This window comes from Gopherus evgoodei, chromosome 2 (assembly GCF_007399415.2).
Source record: "Gopherus evgoodei ecotype Sinaloan lineage chromosome 2, rGopEvg1_v1.p, whole genome shotgun sequence".
Lineage (NCBI taxonomy): Eukaryota > Metazoa > Chordata > Testudines > Testudinidae > Gopherus > Gopherus evgoodei.
This window is the reverse complement of record NC_044323.1, coordinates 90,528,546-90,552,750: the sequence shown is the minus strand read 5'-3', so window position 1 is coordinate 90,552,750 and position 24,205 is coordinate 90,528,546. Positions and strand designations below refer to the sequence as shown.

Genomic DNA, 24,205 nt, shown 5'->3' with positions numbered 1-24,205 from the left:
GATGGCAATTGAATAAATGATGGTCTTGTGATTAAAGCACAGCTTTCAGTAATAAATAGCCTAAGTTCTATTTTCAGTTCAGCCAGACTTTCTATCTTGCCTTGACTTTTGTGCCTTAGATTGTCTATCTGTAAAATGAGGATAATACTATTTCCTATCTCTCAGGAGTGTTGAGGCTTAATTCATTCTTGATTGTAAAATGCATTAAGATCTTTGAATGGAAGGCAGTACTATGGAAGTATGGTATTATGGCAAATTCTGAGGTCCTTAGATAAATTCCAATTCTCTCTATAGGAATTAGCCTGAATAAGAAGGGAGTAAAAACCTGAATACGGAACTCAGGATTTGTCCATTACTATTACTATTATTCTGGCCATGCCAAGAGGTAGCTTTATTGTGTTCTCCTTCTTTCTTAGTGATCCGTAAAGAACATTATGCAATTCTTCATGTCTGTGTGATTATTTTCCCTAAAGAGATATCTCAGTTTCATGCTAACCATTTCTCTGTGTCAGATATCTAGAGGTATCCTGGTCAGATGAATTCAATCTTATGTTAGAGGGGTGTGAATAGGGTATTTGGATACTTTGTTGTTTGACAACTTGTTCTATGCATGTTTTGCCAACTTTGTGGGCAAAATTTGGGACCATCTGAGACACATCTGCTATGCAAAGTTGGCCCATAGAGTTCTTTCAATAAAATGTTCAAATATACCAATTCCTGCATGGTTCTGAATACAGTGGTTCTCAACCAGAGGTATGTGTATCCCTGGAGGTGTGCAAAGGTCTTCTAGGGGGTACATCAAGTCATCTGGATATTTGTCTAGTTTTACTACAGGCTACATAGAAAGCACCGGTGAAGTCAGTATAAACTAAAATGTCATACAGACAATGACTTCTTTATACTGCTCTATTTACTGTGCCCTAAAATGTAAGTACAGTATTTATATTCCAATTGATTTTTATAGTGTTATGGTACAAATGAGAAAGTAAGCAGTCATTCAGCAATAGTGTGCTGTGACACGTTTGTGTATTTTTAGATCTGATTTTGTAAGCAAGTATTTTTAATTGAGGTGCAACTTCGGGGTATGGAAGACAAATCAGACTCCTGAAAGGGGTACAGTAGTCTGGAAAAGTTGAGAACCACTGCCTTAGGTTGATGAGTATATAGACTTCCGATGTTAAGCAGGTATAGTGTTAACACTAAGGGCTTGTCTACATCAGAAAGTTGCAGTGCTGGTGAGGGAGTTACAGCGCTGCAACTTTGAAGGTGTACACATCTGCAGGGCATCACCAGCGCTGCAACTCCCTGTTTGCAGCGCTGGCCGTACTCCCGTTTTGTCTCGGGTGTAGAGGATCCAGCGCTGGTGATCCAGCGCTGGTAATCCAATGTAGACACTTACCAGCGCTTTTCTTGACCTCCGTGGAAGGAGGAAGCCTCTGGTAATCAAGCTGGTCTCCTTTCCCGGTTTGCTCTCTCGTTCCCGGAACCCCGAGCAAGCAGGTCTCCTTCCCTGCGGTTTGCTGGGTGGCTCCGGGAACGCGAGAGCAAACCGCTGCGAAGCGGGTCTCCTTTCCCGGTTTGCTCTCGCGTTCCCGGAACCCCGAGCAAGCAGGTCTCCTTCCCTGCGGTTTGCTGGGTGGCTCCGGGAACGCGAGAGCAAACCGCGGCGAAGCGGGTCTCCTTTCCCGGTTTGCTCTCGCGTTCCCGGACCCCCCCTTGAAGCCGCCCAACAGCGCTGCAGTGTGGCCACATCTAACACCACTTGCAGCGCTGGTTGCTGTAAGTGTGGCCACTCTGCAGCGCTGGCCCTATACAGCTGTACTAATACAGCTGTAACAACCAGCGCTGCAAACTTTTAGATGTAGACATGGCCTAATGCTGAGCAATAGAGCTATGTTGGTATTCAGAGTGAATCATCCCCAAAATGCTTAGTTTTGTAGAAATTAAAAATGTAGAACCTTGGAAACACTTTCATGGTATTTCACTGGTTCCTGGCTGTTTGAAAGGCTGCCTTAGGTATAGTATTAATCTCTAGATCTAAGTTCCTACTTAGAAACTTTAAATCCTATTTTCTACACAGGTGGTCCTAGCCAGCTGGTACCGCATATACACAGGGGTAATGGATTTTATTGGTCTTCAGACCAAGACATGCTGGACTGTAAACAGAGGAGAAGGGCTTAGTCCTGTTGAAAGCTGTGAAGGCAAGTTTTTTTCACTTAGTGTATTCTTGTGGTTTTGCATGTCTTTTGGAATCAGTAATGTTAGTGTATGTTCATCACTGACTCATGTTCATTTAGTTAAGCCAGTGTTTTAGTGAATTTTGCCACATAGCATATGAAAAACATGGAAAAAGAGGGATTTTGTGCTATGCGTTGTAGAGGTATAGCACAGAACTTGCAGCCCAGGTGGTGAGAACTAGGGGCTTGTCTTCACTGCAGCACTAGCTTGAGCTATAACTTGTTTTGCCTCTAACCCAACTCTTGTCCATGTGCAAAAATGTCTAGCTTGAGTTAATGGGCCTGTTGAGGAGGCTGAGTTGAAGCCGCAATGCTGCGTACACAGGAGTTGGTAATGTAGTGGGCATGCAGCAGCTCGAATTGTAATTCCTCAGCTGCTAACCAAATTCCACTGTGAAAGTGGAGTGTTTTGCATTTTGGTCTGTCTCACTTGAGCTTGGTTAGCTTGAGTGCAGTAAATCAAGGGTATAAACTCAATCAATTGTTGTAGTGGAGGTAAGCCTAAATTGGTTTTAAGCTGTCTTTGAGCCCTTCCAATTCTGGGTTGCTCTGAGGGCCACAGTGGCCACTGGCATAATTTAGACAAGCCTCCCTGGGCTGCTGTCTGGGTAACATTGCTACTCAAATATCTGCAGTGCTGCGACCCTGCCTTCTACACGTCCCATACACCAGAGCTTGTGAGGGAGTTTCAGAAGGCAGCCTTCCATAGTGTTTTCCGTAGTGGTTGCACTGGGGGAATCCTCTCCTGGGGTAATCGGGATCTTTCACGCAGTTTAAATGGTCTGGAACGGATGTGAAGATCTTGTATCTGATCTTTAGTTCCCAGAGCTTGGGCATGACCAACTGCTGTTTTAGATGTGGAGGAATGTGCTTGATAATGTGTGATAGAGCTTTTTATGATACCTTACGTACAAAAGGCGTCTTGTAAAACAGCCTTTTCATTTTGTCTCTTGAAATGTAGAAATATGCTATAATTTAACTGAGCTGTATAAATAAGATTCACATTTAATTAAAAAAATCTTTAAAAACTTTTATGGAACAGACTTTAAATCCGATTTTACCTTAAGAGGTATATCATTTTGTTTTTTAAATAAATATAAATGTTAAAACTACTGGTAATGGAATAAAAAGTTAATTGATTAGTTTGAATTGTAAATGTATATTGTGGGATTTGTGCATGTATGAATTGCCCTCTATTAAGAGAAACCTAATTCACTTCTGCTGTAACTGTTTTAGTACTTCATTATTCTTAAGCTACCCCAAAAAATAATGATTCCATTCAGAGACAGAACAATTCACTTTTTATCTAACTTAATCAAAAGCAAGATATTTTGAATTATTCTCCTGACTTCTTTAAGAGGTAATATGGTGATGCTTATCAGGGCTTCCATACATGCCAGCCAATTCATCCTCAGTTTTGAAGAAATTCCCTCCTATGTTTTCAGCATGTAGGGAATGATGTCTGCAGACCCGGGTGTCATCTTTTCCTTGCCAGCCCTTATGTATTGAACATGGCTATTTAAATTATCTTTATTGTAGGACTTTTTTTGTTTTTGAATGCCTTGAGACTGCATCTGATTCACAGATTTTCTGGTGGTGCAGTCCTCTTACCTACTCCCACAGTTAGCTTGGAGATATCAAAAAAGAAATTATTTTAATTTTTCTCTATATACATGTGGTAAGGTAACATTCTATATAACATGTTGTTCTGACTTTTTGATGCTAGAGTAGATATACATTTAAAATCTGTCCTATTAGTATATTTTTGTCAATATCTGTATATTAATTGCTGTTTGTTAGGATTGGGAGACCCTGCTTCTTTTTATGTTGCTGTGATCTTTCTTTTAAATGGAGTAATGATGTCATTGTTCTTCATATATGGCACATACCTAAGGTAAGACAGTTATTCTTTGAAAGTAATTGAAAGTAATTTCAACGGTAACAGATGTTTGTTTTTTAGTAAAATTATAATGTTTGTAAACATTTTAATAACTTTTTAAAGTAGAAATGTGTTTTTTGAGATATTCAGTGAAGCAATTATTTTGAGGCATTATTTACATGTTAGTATTCAACATACACTGTTTTTGTAGAGGAACTAGTTAATCCCTTAATTTGGATGACAACTAAGCAAATATGAGAAGATAAAAATATCAAGGAGGTAGCATTTGGAAATCAGTAAGCAGGATAGTATACATTTTTAATAACATTTGACATCATCAACTCAGTTATTAATGTAACACATTTTCTTTTTAAATGTAGATGTTCAGTTATACCTCTAACCCAGGGGTTGGCAACCTTTCAGAAGTGGTGTGCCAAGTCTTCATTTATTCACTCTAATTTAAGGTTTCGTGTGTCAGTCATACATTTTAATATTTTTAGAAGGTTTCGTTCTATAAGTCTATAATATATAACTAAACTATTGTTGTATGTAAAATAAATAAGATTTTTAAAATGTTTAAGACGCTTAATTTAAAATTAAACTAAAATGCAGAAGCCCCTGGACCAGTGTCCAGGACCCAGGCAGTGAGAGTGCCACTGAAAATCAGCTTGCGTGTCGCCTTCAGCACCTGTGCCATAGGTTGCCTACCCCCTACTCTAACCAAATCCAGAGTTTTATTTTGCTTTGGTTGCAGCTGTACTGTGCTATTTAACATGGCTATTGATTTAACTTAAGGTACTTATCTAAAAACCATATGACTGAGGTTTATTTCCTTCTCAGTTGGTGCAATCTTACAGAAACAAAGAGTTGCATACATTTCCTCTTGTTGTGAATTTCTGTTTTTATTTACAGTATCTGTATGCAATTCAGGAACCAAAATGGACTTGGTTACGCTTCTGTTTTTCTATTGAACATGATGTGCTGGTACTTCCCTTTATTCCCATAAGACTGGTGCAGAAACAAATAATAATTGAGTGGGCAATAGATGAATTGGTCTCTTACTTTACTTCTCTGCTCTTTGCTTTTCTGCTTCTGTACTCTTCTGAATATGGGCTGGTGGTATAGAGATAATGACTTATTACACTCTGGGCACTCAAATTTCAGGGGTGATATTGTATTTCCTGTGCTACAGAGGTTCATCTGATTTTTGTGTGTGTGTATATTTGATATTCTAATAGATGAATGCAGCATGTTCTGAGGCAACAGATAACCTTTATGTACAAGGGAGGCCTGTCAGGTTGAGGATACTGCAGGCAGTTTAAAGTAAAATCCACATTTTATTCTAATGTCACTCAAAGCTCATTATTGTCTTTTAAGTTCTCAATAATTTGTCTCCTGAGTTGGACTCAGAGATTCAGTAGTGAAATTAAATAGTTTAATTTAAATACAAGCCACCTGCAGTTCAAGTTGTATAGAAGTTTAGATTTCTGAAGTGTTATCTATTGAGATACAAGATAGGGTAGGTAATATCTTTTATTGGACCAAGTGCTGCTTTTGAGCTTCAAAAAGCTGATCCTCCGGATTTTCCACTGTCCTCTATAAAGGAAGATGGTATATCATTAGTGTGAAAATAATGCCAGAGAGAAAATAGGGTGCTCCTATTTTCCCTCCCCCATAATACAAGAATAGGAGATCATCCAATGAAATAAAAAAGCAACACACTTAAAACTGATGAAAGGATTTTTTTTAAAACCTCCCCCTTTTCCTAATAACCAACCAATTGAATTAATTGCTACAAGATATGGAAGCTAATAACTTGGTAGTATTAGACATTTTTATTGAGTATGAGAGCATTCATACTCTCATATATACATTTACAGATACATATAAAAAAAAGGTAAATGATGAAACAAGGGTTTAAATTCCTTATTCAAGGCATAAGCCAACCAGTAGCTGCTAGGGCTTATGAAAAAAACTTCTCTATGGCAAATGATTCCATGAATGTCCACTAGGGGTTTCTTTTTTTTTTCCTTTCCCCTGAACCATTTGTTGTTGTCCAGTATCCTGTCTCTGACAATGGGCTAGATAAACAATTGGTAATCTAGTATGGCTGTAATTCTTGACTACTTGGAGATTGAGGGGGCTTATACATCTGCATGAGAAATGAAAAATCAAAGGGCAGACCATTCTGAAGTGATTAGAATTAGGTTGGGTGCGGTAATATCTTTTATTACACCAACTTCTGTTGATGAGAGAGACAAGCTTTCATGCCACATAAAGCTCCTCTTCAGGTCTGTGTGGCATGAAAGCTTGTCTTGCTCACCAACAGAAGCTGGTTCAGTAAAAGATATTACCTTGCCCACCTTGTCGTTCTAATATCCTGGATCTGTGCATGGCTACAACTACGCTGCATAGAATCAGGTTGGCAGTTTTGGCTAATCAGTGATTGAGGAAGTGAGAGCCAGAAGCTCAATTAACCACCAGAAGAAGCTTATCAGTCTTCCTCCATGCTAACTTCTGTTCATGAAATAGTTTGCAGGAACTTTCTGGTTGTAGGATGGAAATGATTCTGTTTGTAGGGTGCCCCAGAACATGGAGAACCTGGAAGGACCCTGTTAATTTTGTTTCCGTTGCCCCAGCAGTGAGATCTTGGCTCTCTATCTTTGTTGCTCTTTCAACTGACTGAAGAGTTGCATTTGGATAATGGAAAGTACCTGCTCTAGCGCCTGTGCAATTTGTGAGGGTTTCAGTCCTTCTACGCCTCTAGCCAAAGCGGTGAAGAACAGAAAATTTAGGCCTTGTGTTGTACCTCAAGGAGTTACCACTGTTTGCCCTACTCCCTCCGCTACCTCTAAACTATAGCTTATTTTTTATGTTCTTCCCACTACCTTGAATAATTAATTATAAATAATTTTTTCTTTAATTAATTGTCTCTGAACTTCAGCGTATCATATCTAGGAAGTCAAAAATAGCAGTCCCTTCATTGCAACCAGCAAGTGGCCAACTGAAACCTACCTAATCAGGTCTTTCTTATTTCAGTACAGAACACTCATAAATATGACTTAATTAATTAAATAATAAAACTCAAATTTCTAGTTTTCAGAAACCTGTAGTATGCAGCTTCCGGCTGAAGAGCCTATTTTTTAAAGTAAAAAAAAAAATTAATTTTGTGCCTCTCCTCCTTCCACACTAGCCCAGTATTTGATCAAGAGATCCACAGTGTGTATAGTTCCTATCCTTTTTTTATGTGCATGTGTGTGCTGTCCCCCTTCTGCAACTTGCGCATAGTAGTATGGCATTGTTATCACCAAACCGCCAAGTTAGCAAAGTCTTAAATATAATCTTCCTTCTCCTCCTCCAAGAAAGACCCCCAATACTCTTCCCAAACAAACCCTGTAATAACTTTTTCCAGGAAAAGATTATGCTTACTGGGAGTTCAATACTATTCTGTGCTTCAGTAGTCTAAACTGTCTTCCCTTGTGGTAAGCTAATGCTCCCGGTAGGCATATATAATGCTACAGCATGCATAATGCAATTAAGAGTTGGTACTTACACTGTAGTATTATATCATGGATTGTTTACTTTCAGTATATTCCTTAAACTATATTTATCTTTATTTTCCATAGTTCTTATTTTTAATTTGTTTCTGAAGGCAGCACCTTTGTTTCTTTGTTAATCACGTGTTTTTGATTTTGACATTTTTAGTATTAATGTAATGGAAAGGTTATATCTTAGATACAGCATTGCGTAGTTCTATAGAAGATCTATTTTTGTGAGTGTTTCAGCACCCTGTTGATTTGTTTAATCCTCCTCACAGAGTTGTACCCGGATCTCAATGATTCTGCATGACTTACGGTTTTTGGTGGCTCCAGGATCTTTGAGTATTTATCTGGTTGTTTTTTTTTTAACCCCTAACTGCTTCTACAGGAGTCTTTTTTAATTCTCCCCACAGAGTTGTACCTGGACCTCATTGATTCTGCATGACATACGGTTTTTGGTGGCTCCAGGATCTTTGAATATTTATCTGTTGTTTTTTTTTTAACCCCTAACCGCTTCTACAGGAGTTTTTTTTTTTAAACTGCATTATTTTATTGCTTTTTATTGTAACAAAAAATAAACTAGGATTTATCCTTTGTTTGGTCAGCAGAATTAGTTTTTGTATATAATTTTAAAATACTGCATAATTTAAGAGCTAGTTAACAATTGGACAGAAAGTATGCAAACTAAAAACACAAAGGAAAATACTTTTAAAGTGTGAACTGTGTCAAGATCTGTAAATGTTTAATATCCTGATCATGTTTACAATAATTTCCCAAGACATAAGTCCATGTTGTGGACTAATTTTGCAGCTTACAAAATTTAATTTTTAAAATCAGCAATTTTTTGAGCTGTTTAAAGACAAAGTGCTTTCAAAATAACCACTGTTTATTCTTGGACAGGTTTTGTACTCTTGTAACTTCAAAACTCCAAAATTAATGTAAATAGTACTGGTTTAAAAAAAACATTACTCCAGAGCTAAACCTTCCTATCTCTCTTTTGACCCACAGCACAATTATATTTCTGAATTATAAAGCAGTAAACACTATTTTCTAGGAAAATGAAGACCTTATTACTGTACAGCAACACAAGAGGGCACTGCTGTAGTACTTCCATATTTCCAGAAAAACAGAACGTACTGTGTAGCTGCTTAACACTTTTTTTGTCCACATCAGATTATTTTTTAGTCAGTCTGTTTCAGTACTAGATTTAGTACTAACGTTTTGGTGTAACATTCGCCTACTTTAAAACAAATTTGTTTGGTCTTTAGGTTTGTTCAAGTGGTTTAATGTGAAGATGATTTTTGTCAAACAATACCATGCTAACAAAGTCATCGAATGTTAGTATGGTGTTTATTTGCAGCAACTTTGGGTTTTTTGGGGGGGAAATAATAGAGGGAATATAGAGTAACAAAATTATAACATAAAAGCAACAAGTATGGGGATCATTTGTGGTCTTGTTGATGTAGGGTGACCAGATGTCCTGATTTTATAGGAACAGTCCAGATTTTTGGATCTCTTATATAGGCTCCTTTTACTCCTCACCCCGTCCCAATTTTTCACATTTGCTGTCTGGTCACCCTAAGTTGAAGGTACTGGCAAGAACTCAGACTGACCTCAATGAAGGAGGCCTGGGCTTCTGTCACCAAAAAGTTTGATCTAGGTATTACCACTCTACTGTAGCTCACTATTCATATTAATATAATATACTCACATATTAGTCAATTTATGAGGAAATTCAATGATCAATGACTTTGGATATTCTGGGTGAGAAATTTCTTTGTTTTTTGGCTCAGCTTTGTAACACTGAAAGTATTGGTATCAGGAGTCCATTTCAACACCCAGAAGGAAGTTTCCCTCTTAGTTGAAACATTGTTCATGTTTGGACACACAATACTACTTTCCTTTCTGACTATTCTGCATTGGCAATTTTCCTTTGAAATACTGTATTAGTATTCTGTTGGATACTGGCAGTTTCTCTGGGATATTGCAGATAGGAGATACTTGTTCTTGATGCATCAGTAAGCTGGGTGTTGCACTGTGAGTACAGTTGCACTTCAATTATCTGCTGCTGTTACTCCACTGAAACCACTGGATTTTATTTCAATCGAGTCACTTTGATGTAAAACTGGAGTAGTGAATCAGGCCCTTAAGTTTTTCTGTTGAACAAATGAGACTCTAGAGCCAACAAAAGTCAGTTCAGTCAATTATAGGCCCCTTCTAAATGGTTAATCACAAAAAGTAACGTCCATCTTAGCCTCAGGTTTTCAAGATGCAACATCTAAGAGTTGCAAATGTATGTTGTGTACAAGAAATGTGAAAACTAATTTAAGACTTTAATTATAATGTTGGCTATTTTTCCTTAAGAGTGAAAGTTAGGTACCAGAATCCTAGATTAGGTATAAGAGATCATTGGCACAAAAATGCTAATATTGAAATGTAGTTGGTTGTGTTAAACAGAGAAGTTTAATTTTTTTTTTATTATTGTTCCTTTAATCTCCTAGAAGGCGGTGTTTGAAAATTATCTGGTGACTTACTTTCAGATAAGTACTCAGAAAAACTGCGGCCTTCCATATTTTTTGCTTTCCCTATCAAATTGGTAATTCATCAGTTCAATTTAGAACACAAAACTAATATTGTACCTTCTATCCCAGTTTTATGGGATATAAAATAAGGTATCAGATATTTATCAAAACATTTAAAAACTGAACTTGCAGACAGTTGTTCCACATAGATAGCTTGTAACTTTCCCCTTAAATTTTTCTGATGTTTGCCTTGTAGGAATAGAATATTAAGCATAGGAAAGGGTGTGGGAGGGGTGGGGACGGAGATGGTGGTGGTTTTTTTTTTCAGTAGCATGCATGTTCTAGCAATATTTTGTTGTGGATATGACAATCTGATGAGCACACGCAGGTGTCACATGAGAAGAAGGTGAAGGGTAATCATTAAAAATATTGTAGAAAAAGCATATTTAAGTAGCTCAAATGCCATTTTCTGTTTGGGCATTTGATTATTAAGTTTAAAAGAAAAATACATTTTCAGACAGCCTTTAATATTTTGGTTATAGTCTTTTTTTTGTATTTTATTGATTTGTTTTTGTTTACTTAAGCTTCACATTATAACAGCAAGTACACCCAGGTGTTAGGATATATCAGACTAATGTTGATGGGATTGAAAAATTTTCTCACCTATTCACTGTGGGTTAATAGAAGGCTTTTCTGAAAAGAGAGGAGGATCACTGCCACCCCTTTCCCAGAATTGTGTAAAGATTTCACTAAAAATAATATCTAGGCCTTCTGGTTGCAAAGATAACTTTGGAAATATTAGCTGACTGAATATATACATTATCATGCATCTGCAGCCACAATACCACCATACCTCTGCTACCGCTCATAGTTCTACGAAGTGAAACCTAATTGAAACCTTATGTGCAGCACTAGCATAGGTAATCATGTCAGTTTCACTCTGCTGTTTATCCTTGGCAGAACAATGAGGAAAGGCAGGTGCTTTCTCATCTTTGGTGAAAAAGATCCAAAATGGGGATTGGAAAAGTCATGTAGAGTGATGTGGATATGCCCCTTGTAATTGCCAGGCTGCTGTGGAAGAAAGGGTAGAGTTGCAAGACAGTGCCTTGGAGAAACTAGGAATGTCTGATATATATGGAGGACAAAAATTGAGTTTATTCTCTCACTCAGAAGCCGCCCCCCATTTGTCACACTTACTAGGCAGAGACTGATATCACAGATAGACAGCATCCTCCTTCTTCCCAAGAGGTAGGGAGGAGGCGTGTGTGAGAGACAGAGATGGATAGACATTTACTATTCTTTTGTATGTGTGTTCGTAAATGTTGCTTTTGTATTTTAATGTAGAGGAGCCCAACAGTCTGGAGAAGACTGTCATGATTTCATTAACCCTCTTTCCCTGTGACAAGATGCTCCACTCGCTAATAAGCTTGAATGGCCTTGTCCTAGCCTCTGGGAATTAGCTTATGAGGTCAGTGACACTTCCTACAGTCTCACGCTGTCACTCCATATCTCTCTCTCTCTCCTCTCTCTGGTCTGTAGCTCCTCTCTTGCTCCTGGAACCACGATATTCTCTTCGTGGCTTGGCCCTCCTGCCAGCTCATTCACTGTTTTTCACCCCCTTCCGAGATATAGTCCTTCATAGTCTCTGTCACTCCCACAATGACCGAGGGAATCTTCCATTTCACTGCCCCACCAGTGCCACTTCCCCAGTAGTGGGTAAGGGAACCTAGGCCTGCCCTCTGCACCAGGTTCCAGCCAAGGGTCTGTACAACACACAGCCAAAGTCTGCTCAGTCCCCAACCATGCTGTTTACTCCTTGGGCTGCATTTTTACCTCCTGGCTCTCCCCACTCTTGTGGGTTTCCTAGCTTCTCAACACCCTTCTCCCAGGGAGCAACCTTGGGCTACTTGTCTCTCTAGCTCCCAAACCCACCTCCCTTCTCCCAGGGAGTGACTGCAGACTACCTTCCTGTTGTCTCTTTCCTGCTGTCAGCTTCCTGGTTTTATAGAAGTTCTGCCTGTTCCCTCACAGGTGAGCTTCCCCTATTAAGGGCTTTCCTGTCAACCTTCAGCCTAATAGTTAATTGGCCCATCTGGCCTCCATTAATCCCTTCAGGGTGAGTGTGGGGTGGACACCCATCACATTCCCCAAAAACTTACACATACATGAAGAGAACCATATGTAGTTACAATATTGTATACAGGGTGTTACTCTGCCCAATATAGAGTTGTGGAAAACTTAATTTTCCTATTTATATTTGTTAAATCCATATTGGAATATGGTGACTTAAGTATTCCCAGATTCTACTGCTTTCTCTTGTTTGTCTTGTTTCCTTTAATCTTCTTTCATTATTCCTTTAACTCATGAGAGAGAATTTAGTGCTAATGAAAAGTACAGAAATAATGGTCCTGAAAACTGAAGTCCTCTATATAAGAGGTACAACTAAAGCATTAACAGTACAAGATCCCCAACTGCCCTGTCAGCTTGCTTCAACTCTGATCGGGACAGATTGCCTTGTGATTAAGAGGGTCTTCTGTATCCATGACCATTCAGACTTTGACCTTGCAGTTGAGTCTGGTATCAAGGATATGTGTGGGGTTTTTTTTTTTTTTGGTTTGTTTGTTTATTGTGGTGATATTTTCTGACAATATGATTACATTTCTGTCAGAATAGGCTGTGACCACAAAATTAGTTTTGTGGAAGCCAATAAACAGGTCTTGGATTGCCTCTGGCTTTGAATTGGCAGCGTGCAGTTGGTGTGTTGCAAAGTTCCTTTCTCCCATTAATATTCCTCAGAACCGTCCATTGCTTCATCCCATCACCACTGGCTATGCTATAAAATGTGAATGTCTGTGCACATGGCTCAGTTACAAAATCCTAGGATTATTCTTTGCTTCAGTGCTATTGCTAGTTTTTCCTTTGTTTTTAATTTTTCACTCATGCGCTATATCTTGAATGATAACACATGTTCTTTCTCACTTCTGCTTGTATACCTTGTTTCACAGAAAACCATATGGTTTGGTTAACTTTGGAAAGCCAGAAATCAATATTAATATCACCTGAATTACACAATTTTTCCACAACAGGTTTGCAAAATAGTTATATTTTTTCAGAGTGTTGATAAAGTGTACATTCTAATTTCCATTTCTGCTAATTTAGAAATTGTAAACCTGTTACTCAGGTTCTCAATAAAGCAATTTCTATTATGGATGGAAAATTACTCACTATTTTCAACCAGTTAGCTATGAAAGTGGGGCCAGATCCTTCAGCTGGTATAAATCGGCATAACTCTGCTGAAGTCAACGGAGCTACACTACTTGTATCTACTCAGCTGGACACTGCTTTCAATCATAAATTTTGCAAATCTTGTTGGTTTTTCAGATGCAGTCTTTGCTTTTTAGCTTCTGACTTAAAATATCAAACAATTGACAGGTTTTGACTAGTATTCTTTCTCAACATATATCCAGATGCCTTTGCAAACACTTGCTATCATTAATTGTAGCAGAAATTTCTATTAGTGTGGAAGATATCAATGTTATTTATATATATTCGGCACCGCTACTGTTGTCTTTGTGCTGACCTTTATACCTTTTAGTGTTTTGTTTGGATACATGTTTGTAAATGAAACTTTGAAGTCATTTAGATCTTCTGTGAGCATTTATCATGTTCTATAAACTCTAAAATCTGTCTTCAAATGAAAACTGTTTCCACTTTGCACAGTTTATCAGTCTGAATTTTCAGAAGGTATGCAATACTTTGAACCATGAATAAAACTATGAAATAATTTTGAATATAATTTCAGTTGGCAGGTGTTCCAGAACATATGACTGGGTAGGCTTCAAGCTAAAAATGTAGTCTTATTTTTGACAATAGCAAGGAGTGTGCTAATAAAATTTGTGGATAACACAAAGTTGAGAGGTATTGGCAAAACAGAGGAGGACTAGAAAATCCTACAAGAAGATCTGGATGACCTTGTAAACTGGAGTAATAAAAATAGAATGAAGTTTAATAGTGCAAAGTGTAAGGTCATGAATTTAGTAACTGAGAACAAGAATGTTTGCTATAAGCTGGGGATGTATCAGTTGGAAGTGACGGAGGAGAAAGACCTGGGTGTTTTGATTGATCACAGATGACTATGAGCCATCGATGTGATGGGGCCGAGAAAAAGGCTAATGCAGTCCTGGAATGCATCAGGCAAGGCATTTCCAGTAGAGAGATTGAGAGAAGTGTTAGTACCACTGGAATACTGTGTGCAATTGTTCTCTCCCATGTTTAAGAAAGATGAATTCAAGCTAGAACAGGTGCAGAGAAGGGAACAGATATGATCCAAGGAAAGGAAAACCTACATTATGAGAGGAGACTCAAAGAGCTTGGCTTGTTTAGCCTAAACAAAAGAAGGCTGAGGGGAGATATGATTGCTCTCTCTAAATACATCAGAGGAATAAATACCAGGGAGGGAAAGAAATTAATTAACATAAGTGCCCATGTGGCCACAAGAACAGATGGATATAAACTGGCCATCAGCAACTTTAGGCTCGAAATTAGGTGAAGATTTGTAACCATTAGAGGAATGAAGTTCTGAAACAGTCCTCCAAGGGGAGCAGTGGGGATAAATCCTAACTGACCTCAAGACTGAGCTGGATAAGTTTATTAAAGGCATGGTCTGATGGAACTGCCTACAAAGGCATGTGGCCCATCTGCGACTGCCAGTAGCAAAAATCCCTAACAGCTGGAGACGGGACACTAAATGGGGAGGGCTCTGAGTTATTACAGAGAATTCTTTCCTAGGTGTCTGGCTGGTAGGTCTTGCCCACATGCTCAGGGGTCTAACTAATTGCCATATTTGTGTTTGGAAAGGAATTTTCCACTGGGTCAGATTGGCAGAGATCCTGTTTTTTTCGTTTTTGTTTTTGTCTTCCTCTACAGCACAGGTCACTTGCACTGGTGTACAGGTCACTTGCAGGTTTAAACTAGTGTAAATGTTGAATTCTCTGTAACTTGAAGTCTTTAAATCATGATTTGAGGACTTACAGGAATTGAGTGGGTGGAGTACTGTGTCCTGCAAAGGAGGTCAGACTAGATGATCATAATGGCCGGACTGAGCCTTTGTTACAGGTTTTCAGTTAGGCTTTTGTGCATTCTGTCATTGCTGAGGAAAGAGATAATTTAGCTTATAGGCTGATGGTTTTCACATGACTCCACTCCCATGGAACTCTGTTTGTATTATACTCCATTTAGAAAAAATGTGAAAGAACGATGAGAAGGCTGCGAAGTATTTCATGTAGTCAGAGCAATCTTAATTCTGCCCCTTGCGTATATTCATTATGACAATCTATTTACATCTCATTCAAGGCACAGGATGTACTGTGCTCAGCAAAGGAGGCAGCTGGTAATGATTTCTCTTTATACTTTATACTCAACCCATTCCTCATTTACTTCATGCCATCCAAATGCTGCGATGAATATGACATTGCTTTTTTTTCGTGAACTTTTCTGTGGTGTCCATTAGCATGGCCACTTGAGTGCCTCCCAAACGTTAATGAATTTATCATCTTAATGCCTCTGAAGTATGGAAATATTATCCCTCACTTTACAAATGGGAAAATGAGGTGTGTCATATCCTAGCAAATGGCACCTCATGCCACTCACTAGGGCTGTTGTGAGTGAAATCCAAGCCTCTGCTGCTCTGGATTCTTACAAGGTCTCAGTGGGCTGCAGCCCTGTTTCCTCCTTTGGCTCCTCTGGCACATTTCCTGGGCACAGACTCAGTCTGTTATGCTTTCATGGAAAGGATGGATCTCAGTTCATCTGTCCTAGGCCCCCTGACGAATGCTGGCCCCTGAGATAACCCAGTTACTTAAACATACCCTTCTCCAAGGACTCCTCCCAAAAGATGTGAAGCTTCTAGTTACGTTTTAACTCTCAGGAACGTGCAGCAGTTGTGAAACTGAACACACACTCATACATTGCACAGGCCCTAACACATTTATGCTCTTTACTTAATCATGTAAAGCACCAGATAGTACAGGTCAGACAAAATAACAAACATCTGAAACCACAATATTCCTCACTAGCTCACCCTTCCTTTGTGAGCCTTTGGGGAACCATATGGGTACAGAAGGCAGCAGGCATTCAGGAAGCCCCCTCCTCAGACTATCCATATGCAGCAGCCTGCATTTCTTCCTCTTATATACCCAGCTTGTGCAACCTTCCTCATTCCCCAGGCTTCCTCTTCCTGTCACACCCTTTGTTCCTGTGTGCCTGTATGTTTAAACCCCTCCTGGTCAGCTGGCCTGTTCTTCTACTGGTAAGTTTGCACTGCTTCTCCCTTCCCCTCTCCTTTCTGAGGAGTCAGCTAACATGGTTTTTTTAAGAGTGCAGCTTGCCCATTGTCCCAGGTGTTTGCACCTGAACATGGTCATTGATAAGGCTAAGATCTAGTCATGGGTATTTTTAGCAAAAATCATGGACAGGTCACGGGCAATAAACAAAAATTCACGATCTGTGACCTGTCCATGACTTGTACTATATATAACTAAATCTCAGGTGCTCTGGAGAGGGGTGCCACGGTGCTCGCTGGCAGCCCAGGAGCATTGCGGGGGTGGGGGTTGGCCCAAGACTGCCCCAGCAGTGGCAGGTCAGTCGCACTGGCGCCACTGCAGAAGTCACGGAGGTCCAGGATAGTCACAGAATCCATGACTTCTGAGACCTCTGTGACAGACTCACAGCTTTAGTCATTGAGTCGTAAACATTCCTCATGGTATCTGTCTGGTGTGTAACTGCTATAGGACCTGTCAGCAATAGTATCTGTATACATATAGGTACTCATAATACATCAGGTTTTTGTAATAGAACTTCACAATATCAACCAGAATTCATAAGTTGTACAGAGAGAGCCCCAGTTCATCACAAGGCACAGATTCAGACCAAAATTTGCAAAAGTGTCCACCAACTTTGAGTGTCCATTTTTTGGGTGCCCAAACTGAGACACCTAGGACCCGATTATTTTTTTTCCCCAGAGGTGCTGAGAATCTGCTGCTCCTGTTGACATCAGCTGAAGTTGCAAATGCTCAGCACTTCTGAAAATCAGGCTCTGGATATGTCAAGTTTTGGACACTCAGAAAATGAGGAACACCTAATTTAGTTGCAAAAAAACCGAGGAGTCCGGTGGCACCTTAAAGACCAACAGATAATTAGTTGCTGCCTCTAAAAATATTGGTCTAAGAGGAAAGCCTGCAGTAGAGCTAGGTAACCAGATTATTCCACTGGATGTGTATTAATGGTAAGGAAAATTCAGAGGAGTTCTGCAGGAAAGAGATGCAATACAAGGGTGCAGAGCAAGGGTGGACTGTTCTAAATCTAATATGGGCTGCCTATCTAGGCTCTTAACTGGTTTACATTATAATTCTCTCTTCTACCTCCTCCCCTCAAAAAAAAAAAAAATATATATATATAAAAGTCTGTCACTGTGGGTTTAAAAGTGAAAGATTAAATATTCTGGGGTGTGGACAAATCTTGTGATTTTGGGTTTCGGAAGATATTATTTGAACGTTATGAAATTCTGTTGCACTCACTTTTCATTTTCTTTTCACAGTGGGAGCCGTCTAGGAGGCCTAGTTACGGTATTGTGCTACTTTTTCAATCATGGGGAGGTAGGTCTTTTAGACTTTGACATTTTTGATTGTTTTAGACTAAATCAAGTGTATGATTTTTACTTGAAAATAGAGAATGCTTGTAGTTTATATCTTAGCCTATGCTTAAAGGTAAGAAAACATTATTGAAAAGAAAAATATGCAGTATTTTGAAAGTACCTGTGAATGTAAACTTTTTGTGGTATTTAAGATACCATTATAGAAACAGCTTTTTTTTCACTGAATTTCAGTTTTCACTTCCCATATACATACGTGTGGATAAACTCCTTAATAGAAATCCCCTATTTTAAACTCCCTCATAACTAAACATCAATCTCAGTAACTAATATTGTGCACTGATGTTATTTCTCTTTCAGCTAACTTTTTTTTAATGAGGGAAGGTAGAACATATAAGAAATGTTGTAACCTAGAAACATGAATACTAGTTAGTCATTTCTTATTTTCTGAGGCTGGCTTAACATTCTTGGTTAGTTTGTTCTAAATGCCCTTAAACTGAATTTAGATAAATAGCATTCTTATTGCCTAATAATATAATCCATGCAAGTTTATCTGAATATAATTGTGAGAGCTTTCCATGAAAGTGTAGTTGGTGGTTTTTGTTTGAATAATATTCTTCTGATTTCCCTTTTCTCCCTCTGAAGTATAAGGGAGATGGTATAGGAAATGGGTTGTGGAGAAACATATCCTGATGTATATGTCAGGTTGAGATTTTAATTGCACAAAAATTAGGAAGCTAAAAACTGATTTCCATCTCCACCCAAGAAGTAAATTCAGAAGACAACACTATGTGTGAAATCCCTAGCCCCCATGAAGTCAGTGGGGAAAATTCCCATTGACTTCTTAGAGGCCAGGATTTCAAACTATGTTTGCATAGTTACTGTTGCTGTAAGAACAAAAATTGTAGCTTTGAATACCATCACTGGCACTATTAAAATGTGTCCCTAATGTTGCATTAACTTTCTTGTGCCGAACATAGAGTTGTTTGATGTATATTCATACGGTTTTGTTATTCTATACAGCACTTAGACCACATTTTCAAAGGTATTTAGGTGGCTAAAGATGCAAGTAGGCACCTGGTAGAATTTTCAAAAGCGTGTGAGTAGGTGAGGTGCCTCACCAGCATAGGTGCTTTTGAAAATGTCACTGAGAACTTGCATCTTTAGGTGTTTTAACATCTTGGAAATGTGGCTTGAACCCTCTGGTCAGTAGAGATTTCATAAATAAAAGTGTTCATTCTGACGTCTAGAATATTTATTTATTTCTCCTGCAGTTTAAAAAACTGCACCTTTCAATCTCAAGATGCATGTACAGACCTCTAAAAATCACTCTCACAATGAATTTGTTTGTTTGACAATTACCGCTGTTGCCCATCAGTATCCTTCCAGATACCTCCTCTAACAATCCCTCATAATTTTACAAAACAAAATATATCTTTCTTCAGAAACACACAAATAGAGCAAGTTTGCTTTATACAATATCATTTTAGTTATCTGAAAGTCAGGAAGGGTAGATAGTGAATACATAATAGATAATTCAGGGTTCAGATAGCCGCAGTTGAATGTATTTTCTGTCAGTATACTAATATTTAGTATACTATAGTCTTTATCAGGCAACATATCATTTAGAAACTGTCTGTCTGTGCAGAAAAATAATGCTAAGCTTTTGAAAAAAGCTTTAGAAAAATTTGTTTAATCCAAAATATCTGATTTTTTTCCTACCATTATTGTCATTTCTTGAGTTTTGAAAGAATAAATGATTTTAAGTGCCCTTTGGCTATGTTTCTGGTTTTTTACTTAGAAACGTGGTGCTCTTTGAGTGATTGTATGTGTGCATTGCACTGTAGGTGTTTGCGTGCCCTGAGCACAGTCATCAGAGATTTTCCCCTCAGTGGTACCCACTGGGGCAGCTCAAGTGTCCTCTGGGGTGCTGTGCACACATAGTGCCTGTATAAAGCACCCAGCCGACATTGCACTTCCTCAGATCCTTCTTACTGCCCATGACAATCACTGGAATTATTCTTGCTTCAGCAAGCTTTCTCAGTGGTCTTCCTTTTCCTATAATTGTATATAGTTGTAAATAGTCAGTTTTTAGTCAATTTGGTGTGGTTTGTGTCAGGGTCAGCTAGTTAGTGGAGTTTGGTCCGTTACCTGGTGCTGAGGCATGTCTGGTCACTGGGCTTCTAACTCTTTGCCTCCTGCAACAATGTTGTATCTCCAAGTGACTCATACGCTAGTTGCCTGAAGTGCTGGGGAGAGGCGCACATCAGGGATGGCTGCCAGATCGCATGAAGAAGAACGAGGAGGCCAGGCTGAAGTTTTTACTCATGGAGGCAGTGTTGAGACCTTCCTCCAAGCTGAGCTGGTCAGATTTGGCACTGAGTACCTTTTGGAACCTGTGGGGGTTTCCCTCAATTAAGTGATCCTATTCAAGATGCTGCTATTTGGTGGCCTCCGAAAGAAGAGCACCACCACCCCATTGTGCAACGCCCAGTCCAGACTTGGGTACCAAACTCAGTGCTGAGTTTCAGGAACTGGTTCTGCAGGACCCTCCAATGTGGAAAGGGAAGAAGAGTGTCCTCAGCTGGTTCTGGCCTCCTCCTCCCCTGATGAGGCCGTGTCAGGAGCGGGCATGTCACCTCCCCAGGATGACTATAGGGCTCACCAAGAGGAAGTGAAGGAGTCCTCCCATAGTCTAGTTGATGTTTTAGTGGTGGCAGGCCCATCAAAAGTAGCCCTACCTCTTAATGAGGCCATTATGGACCCCATTAAAGCCCTGTGGCAGACTCCTGCTTCCCTTCCCCCCCCATATTAAAAAAAGCTAAGCGGAAATACTTCGTGCCTGCCCATAGCTGTGAGTTCTTGTACACTCATCTTACCCCTCCGCACCTGGCTCCCTGGTGGTATCTGCTACCAATGGAAGAGAAAGGCATGGCATCAAGGTGCAACACCTATAGCAAAGGACCCCAAGAAATTGGATTTATTAGGTAAGAAAGGTTTATTCTACTGGGGGTTTGCAGCTTAGGATCGCAAACCAGAAGGCCTGCTGGGCAGGTACAACTTCAAGATGTGCAACACACCTTGAAGAACAACAGGTACGGAGGGTTAGTAATAGTTGTTTGCCTGGCTTACCTTTGTGTCTTGTCGTTCAGATTGAATCTAGTTGCAATATGGCTCCATCCTGAGTTGAAACTAGTTTTGCCTTTTCCAGTTTTCTCAGCTGAGCTTGGTAAAGGTCTATGAGCTTGGTAAAGGTATTAGAGCTTCTTTAACTATTTGATAATGGATGACAGATGTTATTGAAACAGTCTTGTTTTTAAGAGTAATTAAAAACCCGAGGAGTTAAATGGCTAATAAAATATCTTTCAAATGGAAGTTCAAAAATAATTATTCTCTGAAGATACCATTTGTGCAGGATTCTCACTTGTGTGGGACTGGCACAGCTTCTCAAGTTCTAAAAACGTCTGATTCCTAAGGGTAGCAGACAGGTATAAATGTGCCGCACCCCACCGTGGAAGTTAACCACTGTCCTTTGACTTTTCCAATTAGTTCCTTCTTTAGAGGTGCACACAGAAATTTTTCACAAAATTCATAAAACCAAAGCCCTTTGTGTCTGCCTCCTTCAGGCCTCCCCTTTCTCCTGGCCAGCTCCCGTATGTGGGCACTGACCACATCTCCCTGTACTAGCAGGTCTTGAGGCTGTTGCTAGTGAGTCCTGCGGGAAGAGCAGAGGAGAGACAGCCACTGGAAGTGGGGCAAAACTAAGAAGGCCCCTTGTATGGGAGCCCTGATGCAGATGCCAGCTGTGGTGAGGTGGAGCAGTGCTGGTTACTCCACTGCCAACTCAGTTTTGACCCTGAGGTCTGCCTGTCGTGACAGAGAAGCCACGGGCCAAACTTCAGTGGCACTGTGACTCCCATGCACCAGGTTGCAATGCCACTCACTCAATATTGATCTGATCGTCTGCCTCACTGTCATGACGGGCTGCAGGGCCAAATCTGAGTGGGCAGTGAGGTAGCCAACACTGCTCCTTCTTTCTGCTGCTGTGGGCCTGGCTTCTTTGCCAGGGCTCCCCATTGGCACCTTTCCCAGCCGCACCTTTCAGCAGCCTGAGCCCTGAGTTCTCTGCCAATGGCATGCACCATGTGTAACATGCATAGAACTGTGGGTGCCATTGTCCTTGATCACAGATTAACAGTGTAACGGCTTCAACAAAATGCTAAAGGAATCACATACGTGTGTGTGTATGAGATATCAAATAGCTGTTTGGCATAAAATAAAATATTAATGTGCTGCTTTGGGCTATCTTGAAAAAGAAACATTTACCTTACAGTGATATTACATTTCAAGCATAGGAAAATGGCACAACTCATGGTAAAGTCAATATAGCAATAAGGTAAATGCTCTCTTTTTTTGGTTGCTCATCCTATGTATCATTTTTGCTTTTACTACTTTTTTCTTTCTGTATCTTGCAAGTTAGGTACATTTTAAGTGTGGCTGTACTCTCAAAAAAATAACTAAAAAATGAAAGCACATAACAGTATATGCGCTTTTAACATAATATCACTTACTTCACCAAAAAAAATAAGCTTTTTGTGCTGCAGAGTCAATACAGCTGAGAGTGAGCGTGATTCAGTTCCTGCTTGCTAATTCTTAAAAGAATTGTTTACTAAGTTCCACTTGATTACACCTGTTAAAAATCATTTGAAGACTAATGAGGTTATACAGATATTACTCAGGGTTTAATCTGAAGGTTATCTGGATGAACAGTTATAAACTGGGAAATAATTTTCTCTAAAGATCCTTTTATTACTTCAGTGATGCAAGAGTCAGAGAGAATTCAGGCTGACCCTGATCAGGAGTTGTTTGCATGACTGACAGTTAAAATAAATAAAAAGGAGAGGGGGGGAAAATCTGTCAATTGAACACACTTGATTTGGAAATTAGGGACAAACATGGAGCAGCACAGTGTTGTGTTTAGTCACTATACTGAGTGGAACTGCACTTTAAAATGTTTTTCTTTTCTTCATATCTTCTTTTCAATAAACTTTTTATTTTCTAGTTTTGCCTCCGTTTTCAACAGCTTGTTCTTATTATTCCATCTGTGTGTGCTTCCTTTTTTCAGCTGATGTTTTAATATTTCATAATCATTTTCATTCCTTAAATCTGGATTTTGTTCTCTTCCCTTGATTAAAGCACTTCCTCTGTTTAAATTCTCTACCTGTCTCCTGCCTCCTTTGCACAGCATCTGTCCCTTGAACTCTGTATCCTCCTGTCTTGCATGTTAGTAGAGGACATCTGATGACTTAAATTTGTTCCTCCATGTTCTGCCAAGTTTGAGCTGCTTTTGGGCTCGTACTCTGTTTCACTGTTTTTTCTGATATTGGGAATTGCTGCTGTGTAGAAGCATAGTACATATAGCACTAATTGGCCTCTTAAGTGTGATTGGAGACTATCATCAAATTTAGGGGGGAACTTAGGCCCCTGTTGGTTAAGATACACATAATCTTGCTGCAGACTAAATGCTACCATACTTTATGCAGTCTAATCAGTTATTGATCAAGACAGACACAGATGGGGGTGGAGAGAGAATATTGCTGATATGTAAGTTAATGTGAGAATAAAAGTCCATAGAAACCCTTTGATTGTACCAGCAGTTCCTCAGTAAAAGTCTCAGTATTAGTAGAAGTCCACTAAAGTCTTTCCCCTTCCATTGCCACAGTAAATGCATATAAAGGAAAGATGTACTTTGTCTGTTCAAGATTACTTTTAAAATTTTGGATGGGAAAATAAGTACCTGATAGCTGTTTGTTGGTAATTAAACCTTTCTTCTAGCTTTGCTTGTATATTTCATGTTATTAAAAGATTTTATATTTAGATACTGTATTGAATTTGTAGTACATCTTACAGCAGGTTTCTTTCAAACATAAATTTTCTAACACAGTTAAATTGCTAATATACAAGAAGGAACATCTTTCAAAAGTTGAAGTAACATGAAGCCTCTTGTGCATAATTGCACAATAACATTAATTTGAAATGGAAAAATGTTGCAAAGAAATATTCAAATATATAAAGTTTTAGTTAACTCCTGGGTGGAACTGACTTTTGAAAACCAAGGATCTGATTTCTGCAAATCCTTATATAGGGCTGAACCTAAAGGCTCAACCTAGCACATATGAGGTGGCACATGCTTTGCTACCCCAAGAGCATTCTGAGAAGAAACTGTGGTTCAATCACAATTGGTTTACCTTCTAATCACTTGCTCTGCGATGGGGGGAGTAATTTACAGCAGCCATGTAACAGGTACACTTAGTTTCAGCTGCTCAATGTTACTGGCTTGTGTGTTGATGGGCAAAGTCAAGTTTCTGTACATTCTGCAC

The 24,205-nt window shown here is 39.3% G+C and overlaps 1 protein-coding gene across 5 annotated transcripts in view; it reads left to right on the top strand.

Moving 5' to 3' along the window:
• The window catches only part of DPY19L1 (dpy-19 like C-mannosyltransferase 1), a 102,579-nt gene that overhangs the window by 10,702 nt on the left and 67,672 nt on the right, over positions 1–24,205 (top strand). For all 5 annotated transcript variants that reach the window (XR_003998885.1, XM_030551348.1, XM_030551346.1 and 2 more), the window contains exons 6-8: positions 2,081–2,201; positions 4,038–4,131; positions 17,772–17,829. Coding sequence is in view for 4 of the 5 variants with exons in the window: in XM_030551348.1 (XP_030407208.1) it covers positions 2,081–2,201; positions 4,038–4,131; positions 17,772–17,829 (273 nt within the window). In the remaining variant the exon portion in view is untranslated. The remainder of the gene's footprint in view (positions 1–2,080; positions 2,202–4,037; positions 4,132–17,771; positions 17,830–24,205) is intronic.